Here is a 12,085-nt window from a genome sequence, read left to right as displayed (position 1 = left end):
TTTTTCTGGCTTGGCTCGTTGTTTTCGGAGGCTTGTGAAGCTTCAGTTTTGTCTTGTGTAGAGATTGGTTTCACTATCCTAAAAGGAGAAATTTAAGTGTTTTAAAAGTCAATATTTGCTCTCAGTTTTGCAGTGCTAGAATTATAATTTCTTTAAATAATTAACTTAAACGGTGAACAATTAAAATAGAATTTTTTTTTCTAATTTATGTTTTGCTACTTGGATGAAATAAATGTTCCCACATTTAACTCCATATTATACATGAAATAATAACACTTTTCATCACTTTTTATTACTTTATAGCCAGTTTCAGTGGTTTCTCAGTTTGACAGAAATCTGAAATTTGTTTTCTTTGTGAATGAACAAGACCTTGTGATGATTTTAGTGCTCTTTTGAAAGGAGGATAAATTGCTGGCTGAAAGTCTGAGAATCTGAGAGACACAAATGCATTTTGGCAGATATGGAAAGAGACGCTTTTTAGGGACGTAATCCTGCCGGCCTGCTCCTGTGTGTGTGTCCGAGTGTGTGTGTTACACAGAACAAAGGTCCCCAGATGTCGTGTGTACGTATCACTTGAAACCACAGACCCTGACAAGAAACACACTTAAAGTAAATGTTGTTAAGTTTGTTATTACAGTGTTTAACGATAAATGCAGTCTGTTTTTAAATAGAGGAGAGACATTGCCCAACACTTATTAACATGTCCACATGGAGTGAATATTAAATCATGAAATCATGACTTAAAAATAAATAATCAGAAATGTTAATTTGCACTTTTGAAACACTCTCCTTAAAGCTGCTCACATTATCTTATTTATAACGTTTCTGATGGGGTTTTTTTTGCCAAGTAAATGAAGCTAATAATTCAGCATATTTTCCAGTCTGAGCTGTATGTGTGCAGGCCAGGCGAGTCAACACGGCTGTGCAGCTCAGAGTGGCCTAATCCCGTGTAAAGCTGAGGATCTGTGCTCGCTCATGATCTGGGTAATTCTTTGTCCTAATACTGCCACTTTAACAAGATGAATGCATTATGGGATTTTTATCAGCTTTGTTGGGACAGTACACCGCTGTTGATGCTGTAGCTTCTTACGTCTTTTCAGCTTGGAATTCATGCAGCAGAAAAAACTCAGAGTCATATTTACTTGTGTGTGCTGCTGATGAGATGTAGATTACTTGTTTCAGCACTGAAATCTCTCTTTCATGTTTGATTTTGAATATGCAAAGGTGATATACGGACAGTTGAAACATTTTGCTCTTTGTGGTAAAGGGAAGAAGCCTTAGATTTTAAATTAAAAAAAAGTAAAAGTACGTTTTGTAGCCCCTGTAGTCAGAATTTTTAGTTTAGCTTAACCATATTTTTTCTTAAAGTCTGTTTGTGTTAATTTGACTAAAATTGAATTAAAAGTAGGGGTCGACTGATACTTCTTTTTTGTTTTATTTATTTATTTACTTATTTTTTTTTTTTTTTTTGCAACTGATACAACTACAACTGATATTTGGAACTGGTATACATTTGCAGTGAAAAAAAAATCTTAGTATCAAAATATAAATAATCTGTGACAGAATGTAGCAAAGTACAATGTCCTCAAGTACTATATTTAAATACAATTTTGAGGTACTTGTACTTTATTTGAGTGTTTACATTTTCTGCTACACGCCACCACATTTTGGAGGCAAATATTGTGCTTTTTACTATTTGATAAACTTAGTAACTTGTTCCTTTGTATATTCAGAATAATAATATAACATCTAGATGTTTTTATATATTATCACTATTATACATAATTGTTTTAAATTAATTTAGTTTATCAGCAATTGGAGAAAACGCAGATACCAGTTATATGAAAAATATTTAATTTGAGACCAGTCTCTCCCTTACTAAAATGTGTTCAAGGTTGTGAATGTTTGTGTAGCAATAAAATAGAAACACTTATTATATTAAATAGAAAAATTGTCAGCAAATAATTAGTAAACGAATGTGTTATTCTTTGTTTGTCCTACATTAAATCCCCTGCGATTCTTCTAACTGCAAACCTACAAGAAATTAAACAGAAATTAATTTGTAAAAAGTTAAAAATGTCCCTTATCTTTTCATGTAAATACTGAGTTATTTTCAATCGCCAGACAAGAGTCCAGTGTGTATTTCTAGAGTTTTAAGTCAGCCTGTCTGCCACCCCAGAATAACCCTGACAGGTTATACATAACACCGCAGCCCTCTCTGTTACTGGGGCAGCCACTCAACTTACTAGGCACGGTTATTATTGGCACTTCTCCTATTAATAGGGAGAACTGCTAAAAATTGAGCAGTGTGTTTGTCCTGGGTGTGTCGACGCCTCAGACCAGAGCTGTAGATAAACAAGAGTTTGGCCTCGGCAGATGTCGGCGGCAGCCATGTTAACTCTGTCATCATTGGAGCTTTTAGATTCTGTCACATCCAGGTTATTCATGGGTTTGGGAGCTCAGTGTGTGGGATGTTATGGGAGGATGAAGTTAGACGCTTGCAGGGACTGAGTTGTGGATACAGGGCACTAACGGGCAGCGTGGCTGAACAGTTGTCCACTGAGGGTCTGGCTGTGTTGGCACAGCCGACGCTCTGTGGTGTGGGAACAGTTGAGCCACTCTGCCCTTGCAGAGAGCTCATGGTAGCAGACTGGTTACCATGCTGCTTAATTGCCTCCGTGTGTGTTTTATATGAATATCTGTGTTGTGTATTTGCGCAAAGATATGCATAAGGATGTTTCTTTGTTCCCCAAACTGTCCTCTTCTGTTTCTCTTTCAGTCTGACTGACTCTCCCTCCTCAGTGTCTTTCCCCTCTGTCTGTCCAGTACCGCAGCTTCTGCAGACCCAGCCCCCTGTTCTTCTCAGTGTGTTACCTTCAGCCCTCCTGTCACATTTCACCCCTGCCTGCCACATTCCTAGTTATCTCAGAGGGGGTTACATACCTTTGCCCTGAGAGGCAGCTACTAGCAAGCATCTTGCCGTTCTAGTTGTAAGAACAGTGGGCAGACAACCAGTCAAAACAGACAGCTGTGCAGGAATCAAACAGGAAATTAGTATGTTTGTCTACGTGAGCAACCTCTCCTGCAGGTAACCAGCCATCAATCTGAAACAGAAAGCTTTTGTGCTTGCAAACCCTTACAGAGAGGGTTTATCGAGGAAATCAATTAGTGGTAGTGGAAGGGGTAAGAGCTGCCCTTATGCATCTTTTTTTTTTTTTTTGCCATCAGTAAAGTGGAGTAGATGACTGTGTAAACAATCACCTCACTCATTAGATACATGTCTTTTTCTGTGTGAATTTGCACCTGTTAGAATATACAATTATTATTAGAAGTTTAATATTTTCTTCCATCAATGTAAAAAATATTCTGATATTCATAGCGGCAGTCTTAACTTGCACGTGAGGTGGCACATCATCACTATAATACACTGCAGGAAACCTTGCCTTTAAAACTGCTTACATCTCCATCAGTTACCTGTTGGGATTTGTTCAAACAAAAATAGTGTTTAACATTTTCCTTGTTCGTTTTGAATCATTTTTAGAGGCATGAAGATGTTTAATTACCAAGTAATCCTCATGAAAAAACAGCAAAGATGAGAGACAACTCTGAAAACATCTGTTTTCCTATTACTTTAATTGTGATGATGAACAAGATGACGGTTCATATGTGATTGCCTGTGCCTCGTTACAGTTTGATCGGAGTACTAAGAGAGCGGGGCAATGCTTTCTCTCCTGATCCAGCTTCTATACTGCAGAAAATGCAGAAGTACCATTTGTAGTTGGAACAACAGCCATGGAGCTGGAAACAGTCCGCCAGTCGGCGTGTTCCATCTGAGCGAAGGGCTCGAGGTGCAGGCAAAATGACACGGTAATGATAAAGAGCTGGTTCAAAGTCTGCAAAGGTTCCCTGTAAAATAGCTAAAGCAAATAAAGAAATATAACTGAAGAGTCCAGAGTCTCTGTCTTAGATTATGTTCTTGTTTATCCCCAAAATGGCACTGTTGACCACGATGGCATTCAAAATGCCATCAGGCAGATAGTTTACATATCAGTAACACTTACTTGTTGTTTTTTACTTGTTGTTAATTTATTAAATATTCTGTGTCTTAATTTTGTACTTTGCAGATTCGTAGTTTATGAAATTGTTCTTGATAAAATTGTACTACGTTGTATTTTGAGGTTTTCAGTGGCAAAGTTGAGGACCTGTTTAAGAGCCAGCCAGTTAGTGATGGGACAATTCTAATGGCTTCAACAAAGTGAATGGTATTAAGCCTTTAAAACGTTTTCACAGCATGCCTTACAAGTCTGTAAAGATCATAATATGTCTTTGGCTGTACACATAACGTTAGCTCAGTCCTCCCAGTATGCATATAGGTGTAGCTTTTGTAGATGTCCTGCTTATTTAGAAGATTTGCTCGCTGCTGACATGTTGCTGCTTCACCCTTCAGAGAAGCTGTAGTGGAAAAATCCTGCAGTGCTTGTGTCTGATGGGTGCAGGCTAGTGGGACACTTCTGATAGTTGCTGCTTTAGCTTAAGAATAATCACCGAATTCTTCCTGGCAGTGTAGCAGCATTTCAGAGTTCAGCCCACTCATCTTTCCACTGTAGTGGAGCAACTCCAGTTCTTCTTCCTTACATCATGTTTCTTCAGTACATCTGAAAATACTGTCAGGAACTGTCGTTGTCATCATACAGCACCTCAGTCTGCTTGCCTGAGTCCTCACATTCACCCCATGTTCATATGTATACTGAGTCAGCAGCCCACATACTGCACATGAGGACGGATGTTTGCTCAGTTGGTTTTATTCTCTGTTCAACACAGACTCTTAAGTGTCTTCATCTGGGATACATGAAACATTTTGTCTTGTTCCCTTGACACATTGTCAAGGAAAAATATCAGCAGTTATTCTTTAGGCCTGGTTTGAGTTCTGACTTGTTGCAGCAGACACTTCCAGCAGGTGACCCTGATACAGTCATTGTGAAAACATCAGGGCAGATCACACACCTTGAAAAACGGTAATATAGGCCAGATCATTGGAACAATTAGCATGCATTTGGGTAGGCACTCTGCATACCCACCCACGCATGTACACACACACACACACACACACACACACACACACACACACACACACACACACACACACACACACACACACACACACACTCACACACTCACTCTTCTCCTCCTGTGCAAGTACTACTACAGCAGCTCCATTGACGAGGCTTCTCTGGTCTGAGAGAGCAAACGGCTGCCGGTGACTCAGACTGACTGCCTCTGATCTCACTGTGAATTTAAGTACACGCCCCCTGGTGGCCATTCAATGACCAACGTCCTCCATCTTTCTCTCAGCCCCACTAATTTATTGGGATGTACCTGTGTGTGTTTGGAGGACACGATGTGCTCAACATACATTAGCACAGCATAATAAGTTATGTTATTAACATTTAACTGGCTTTATTTTTGTATTGCAGCTTCTTAGACAGGATTGAGGTTGTCAGGCAGAATGACTACACACCCACTGATCAGGTGAGCTGTTCAATGCACAAACACTTAAAGTGTTATTTTGAAGTGCTAAGCATGCAGCTATGCTCTGTATCATTTTTCCTTCCGCTGTTTTCTTTAACGCTCTCCTGTTCCTTCTCCATTTTTCAGGATCTGTTGAGATGCAGAGTACTGACATCTGGTATCTTCGAGACAAGATTTCAGATAGACAAAGTCAATTTCCAGTGAGTTACCACGAAGTTTATTTGACTCAGTGTTTGGTGATAAACCAGTCATGAAAAGAAGTGGTTGAAAGGAAGGCTGAAACTCACATTTCCAGAATACAACAAATGAAAAAGAGTCACTTGTTTTAAAGGATAGTAAACAGTTTGAATTCCCTGGATGATGAACTAATCACATTTCATGTTCACTTTACTTTTGTTTTGCAATGTAAATTAAACTTTTAACTTCCTCTGTCTCTTAGTATGTTTGATGTTGGCGGTCAGAGGGATGAACGTCGAAAATGGATCCAGTGTTTTAACGGTAGGCTGATTGTAGCTCAGACTGCTTTATTGTAGTGATGGAACTCTGGATTATTTATGCATTACTAAATAAATAATCAGTGACAAGCTGATTTTTTTTGTTTTGTTTTTTACTGTTATTAATTTATTATTTATTTATGACCAGCCATTTGTTTTCTGTTTTTGCCAGATACATGTCTGAGTGTCTACTTAAATCCCAATAGGCAAGGTTCCATGAGTAGTTTTTAGCCATCTTTGGTGTGTTAATCCTGTTTTTTGGTGTGTGCGATGCAGATGTGACAGCTATCATCTTTGTGGTGGCAAGTAGCAGCTACAACATGGTGATCAGAGAAGACAATCAGACCAACAGACTACAGGAGGCCCTCAACCTTTTCAAGAACATTTGGAACAACAGGTTAGCCCCAACTGGTCCAACATAAAACTAGTAGTGCTTTTGTTCACCTCATTTCTCAAAGTGGGAAGATGAAAAGAAAATGAAAATGGCAGAAAGGAGTATAATCAATAGTAAAACCTACAGTAAATGCACTTTTGTCGGTGCACAAGCATACAGTATTTACTTGCGTTGCCGTCTGGAACTTCATGAAACAATGGGAAATGGGATAAACAGTCCCTTATTTCCTTTTAATTTTCAACAACAGTACAGTCCCAATGTCTTCACCCTGCACTGTGTCCTTTATCCCAGTGGCTGAAGATGGACTGTTTACGCCAGGAGCTCTAAGACCTTTTCATCTAAGAACTCCACAGAGTAAATTATCCTTATGCTGATACCATTTGAAAAGTGGGGAGCGTCCAATAACAAACCTGTATGTTGTTTTGGGTCCTAAATGCAAGTCCATAAAAACTGAACTGGTTCTTCATTTCCCTCCACAGGTGGCTACGGACCATTTCGGTAATCCTCTTCTTGAACAAACAGGACCTGCTCGCTGACAAGGTTTTGGCAGGGAAGTCTAAAATTGAGGACTATTTCCCGGAGTTTGCACGTTACACTACACCTGATGATGGTAAGAGGTTGACACTGAGGTCTTTGTTCAGTACATCACAAACTTATAAATTCTGTGGTTGTAACAGACACATTTAAATTGTTTAGTATAGACTGTATTTTGTTTGTTTTGTTTTTTTTTTACAACTTATTTACACCATATTTTCACTGTTTACCTGTCATTTCTCAATAATATTGAACAATTCTATAACATTGTATTCACCAGCTCAGTTTAGACCAACTTTCTTTGTTTTCGATAATATACTTAAACCTTTGCCTTTATCTGGCTGCTTTGTCCTGTTGGATTTCATCATAACGATGTTGCTGTTCTCTCAAATGAATGATCATGTTATGCAGAGATATAGAAGTATTAGTTTAGTTTCTGTTTATGTTCACAGTACCTCCTTAAGTCATCCTTATCAGCTTTACCAGTTGTAGCTTCTCAAGTTGATGTGACGCTGCAGACTGTTAAGGTGCAAAAGTGATTTAATTGTGACCACATGTCTTCTTCTCCAATAGCAATACCAGAGCCAGGTGAAGATCCCCGTGTCACAAGGGCAAAGTACTTCATTCGGGATGAGTTTCTGGTGTGTAGAAAGCTCATGTTTTAACACTGCTTTTCTTGAATAACAGATATAGATGATGGTGATTTTTAAGTCCAGAAGCACCGAACAACAAAATCAAAAGAAGAAAATCTTGCAGATGGCCACTTCAGTGTTCCTCTGTACAGAGGATACAAGACACCTACTACACCTACAAGACATTCTCAGATGTCGGAGGAAGTTGTTGTCTCAGCACGTCCTATAATAGCACAAAGTAATGGATAAATGGCAGAAACATTTGGCTGAAAGTAATGGATAAATGTCTTGACTGTCCAGCTTCTTAACCAAACAGACTTACACACTGACAATTGAGTTGCAAGAATAAAATATGGTAGCAGTCTCCTTTTTTGTGTGTGTATATATATGTATATAATTAATAGCGCAAAACAACATCCTGTTTAAATTGGATTCAAAAGAACACATTTCTGGCGAGGGGGACTTGAGTTCATCGGATGGGACTGTGGGGGTATATTGGAAGCAGTGATCTACAGCACTAACTTGACTGAACTTCTGTGTTTCTCCAGAGGATCAGCACAGCGAGTGGGGACGGACGCCATTACTGTTACCCTCACTTCACCTGCGCAGTTGACACAGAAAACATCCGCCGCGTTTTCAACGACTGTCGTGACATCATACAGAGGATGCACCTACGGCAGTACGAGCTGTTGTGATGGGCGGCGGCATCCGGTCTACTTATCTAACTACCTGCCTACCTACCTATCCACCCCCCCATGACCAGTTAGCCAATCACCACCTCCACTTCCACCAAATTCACCAAACAACTGAGCAAAAGAGCGAGCGACTGACCACCTGCCCTCCCCTCCATACCAGTACAACTCCTTCTTCTCCAAGTAACATGATTTCAAAAAAACAGAACAGTGGACTTTTTTAGAAACAAAAAAAAAATAAAGGAAATACAGTAACGGATACAACAACAAAAATTCCATCAACTACTAGCCAGGACTGACTGCTGTACTCGGCTACACTTTGACCCAGGACAGAGGGTCAAGACTGGACTCCCTCAGTGCAGGCTATCCCTCCTTTTAGCTCTCTTTCCCTATCTCAGATATATGAACACATACACACTCACAGGTACAAACACACTCTACAGCATAAGACATCCAGAACCCTGTGATAGGTTTTAATGTCTCATATCACAGTCTCTCTCTCTCTCTCTTTTTTCTCTGTTACATACACACACACACACACACACACACACACACACACACAGACCCTTGTAAAACCAAGTCCTCCTGCTTTTAACAGTTGGCAAGGGCTGAACTGAATAATGAGAGCGAGGAGTTTATTCACCGCGTGCTGAAGACGAAGAAGGAGGACAAGTGGAGAACGATGAACTTGGAGGATGGCAAACTGACACAGAGGAGGGCTGTGAGCCTTTTTGTGCCCGAACAGACGGACTAATTGACTAACGGCTGCCTGTGGACGTGAGCGTGACTCGAACATAAGACCACACGGCTCACATGACTCACTTTTCAAGAAACCATTTGAGGAGGGATGGCAGACAACAACAACAACAAAAAAATAAAGAATGAAAAATAAATATACAAGAAAAATACCATACAATGCATAAATTCATGCATACCAGTGAACTTCATGCAGTGCAAAAAATCCAAGCTATATATATAGATATTTATATATGTGTGTATATAAATATGTATATATATAAATATATATAAATATAAATATTATATATTCCTGTAATAACACAATTCAACTTTTAAGTTTTAGTTTTTACCCCATGTTGAGTGTTGGTGTACACTGTGTGTGTGCAATCTGCCTTTGTGCACCATTTAAACCCACACACACACACACACACACATATATATACACACACACATATACATCCTCGCCCCCTGACCCTGCTGCTATCTGGCAACTACTCAATATATAGAAAATAAAAGAGAGGTTTTATTTAATGAGGAAAAAAAAAACAAAGCAAAAGGAAAGCATGAAGTAAAAGAAATGACTTCAAGACTGGTTGCAACATTTTTACCTGGGAACACACACATACGCACACACGCTCCAGTCCTCATCAGCCCCCTCCCTTTCCATCCCCCCCCACCCCACCTTTCGTCTTATTCTCTCACCTCTCCCAGTCCCACTTCCTCCTCTCCTGGCTTTAAGTACGTCTGTCTTTATTTTACTGCTGGACTATTATTCTTGTACAGACTGTAAAATGTATTATTTTGTACAACTTTATTGAAGAAAAAAAAATAACTTGTAGAAGATCCCTGTGCCTTGATCACGACTGTACGTGTAAAAATGAGCTAATATGTAAGTTATGTTTCACTGCGCTGTACAGCTGGACGGGTCTGCCCCACCTCGTCCGTGCTGGCTCATCCCTCTGCTGGAGGCTGGGGGGGAGGGGCGTCGGTTCGAGGCGGAGGCCTTTCGTCTGTTGCTTAGTTTTCATTTTTTCCCACATTTGTTTGTTCATTGATTCATTTGTTTTGCTTTGAATCTCCTCTGGTTTATATAATAGGAATGGAAAAAAAAATGAAGAAAAAAAGATAATCAGACACACCACCTTAATGCTGTATAGTGAAAGATACTGAACCCTAACACAATTTAATATATATAAAATATATTTCAAATTTTATATTTTATATATATGTACTGTACACTTATATCTATCTCCCTTGTGAGCTGTCCCCCCAGGTTTTCTTTGCTTTCTGTCAGTAACACATGCATACATTTTCAGAAGGTGGCGATTCTGGGTGCAATGGGATGGGTATTCATTTCTTTTTTTATTTTAGCTTTAACTCTTTTGAAGGAGAGGGAAATATCCAGTTGCAAAACATTGCTTGTTTCTACATAAACCAAATTCTTTTTGCTTAAACAAGAAGAAACGGTTGTATTAGTGTTTGGTTCATTCTTAGGCTGAGTCTCGTAGATCCTCTCACCTGAGGCTCACATCACATGCACGCAGTTGCCAGTTTATGAGGTGCATCTTTCCTAACGCGCAGCCCAACAGCCTTGCAGTAAATTCTCCACTCATGAACGTTGTAATGCTCTCTGAGAGGTGTGTCTTGTCTTTTGCCCACTCCGTTTAAATCGAAGTAGGCTAAATATTGGACACAACTCTCAGTGAAACATAATATAATTCATAATGATCCTTTATGTTGATCTGTTCATGCCAGAAACATGTTACATATGCTTTAAGTGCACATAAATGAATTGACACCAAACAGTTTCAACAGAAACTCAACATTATAACTTTAAAGTAGGATTCATTGCGGTCTTGTTGTATTAGACTGCATCTGTTTTTCTGACACCCATCAGTCGTGAGGAACATCATGGTTTTTACCTTGAAACTTGCCAGTGTCACATCTTGCACAATTCACTTTTCACAAAACGTGGCAAGCATTTTACTGCAGCCTACAGCATACAGAAGCAGTTTGGAAAAATGTTTCCCGTTTGTGATGATTCTGCCGTCCCATAAACTGGCAAGATTATTGAGGATTTTTTTGTCAAAGATACAAAAATGGCCAGATACATGCATATGACACTCAGGCCTTATTTTTTAAGTCTCACTTAGCCGGATTGTTTAGAATTAGACACTTATTAATTATTCTACTACAGTCAGAAAGACAAAACTGAATATGGGTATTGAGGTCTTGATGCGCTAAAGACACCAGCCAGTGAGAGGGGACATAAAGGAAGAAAAGCCACAGAGTATACATCAGGTTGTTGACCACCTTTATACACGACACACTGTCCCAAAACACAGCGACTGGCTTTCCTGCAATGCATGTTATTATATAATTACTTAACCTCTTTTCAGAGTCACTTGAGTCCCCAGGCTTACTTCCTTGGGGTCTAATTTTTCTGATCTGTTGCACTGATAACGTGAGAGAGGTTACGTTCACTGTTTATTTTTAGGTTAACACCTCCTCACCTTTGTGTCCTTAATGCCCCACAGGTTGCACCAAAATGTGCTCAAAAAAGAAGAAACCCCATCTGCCTTTTTCCCAATTGTTTTGAGTACTTTTAATTTTTCTTGTTCACTTTGTACAAAGTGAGCTTGTGACAGACTAAAAACGATTCCAAGAGACACACAGGCATATAGATATCAGGGCATAGGTTTTTAGGTGCATTTGAATTCTATTGCTCATCTGGCTGGTCTTTTTTTAAATATCTATCAAAGAATTCTCATTGCAGCCAGTCTATATGTGCCTTATGTACTGTTGATGGCATACAGTGTACTGCAAAAGGAGTAACCTAATGTAATATGTCACAGTCATCCAAACTACAGTCTCTTAAGACTGACTGAAGATTGCTCCTGAATGAAGAAATTGAGCAACTGAGAAGGCTGAAGCTCCATTGGGAAGATTAAAATGTAGGAAGTTTAACAAGAATGTAGACAGTAAAGATGGTCTGTCCAGAGGATTCTCAATCGTAGAGGTTCAACAGGAGACAAACAGCATGTCACATGCTCTTCTCACATTCACGGCAAT

The 12,085-nt window shown here is 39.4% G+C and overlaps 1 protein-coding gene across 1 annotated transcript in view; it reads left to right on the top strand.

Annotated features, from left to right (window-relative positions):
• LOC124056100 (guanine nucleotide-binding protein G(s) subunit alpha-like) overlaps positions 1-10,477 on the top strand; it is a 32,581-nt gene extending 22,104 nt beyond the window's left edge. Inside the window, exons 6-12 of the mRNA XM_046383209.1 lie at positions 5,475-5,529; positions 5,656-5,729; positions 5,969-6,027; positions 6,300-6,420; positions 6,897-7,027; positions 7,525-7,592; positions 8,132-10,477. Of these exons, the coding sequence (XP_046239165.1) occupies positions 5,475-5,529; positions 5,656-5,729; positions 5,969-6,027; positions 6,300-6,420; positions 6,897-7,027; positions 7,525-7,592; positions 8,132-8,278 (655 nt within the window). The 3' untranslated portion in view covers positions 8,279-10,477. The remainder of the gene's footprint in view (positions 1-5,474; positions 5,530-5,655; positions 5,730-5,968; positions 6,028-6,299; positions 6,421-6,896; positions 7,028-7,524; positions 7,593-8,131) is intronic.
• Positions 10,478-12,085: the final 1,608 nt, after the last annotated feature.

This window comes from Scatophagus argus, chromosome 3, assembly GCF_020382885.2.
Source record: "Scatophagus argus isolate fScaArg1 chromosome 3, fScaArg1.pri, whole genome shotgun sequence".
NCBI lineage: Eukaryota > Metazoa > Chordata > Actinopteri > Scatophagidae > Scatophagus > Scatophagus argus.
The sequence above is the reverse complement of the archived record's forward strand: the minus strand, read 5'-3'. Positions and strand labels throughout refer to the sequence as shown.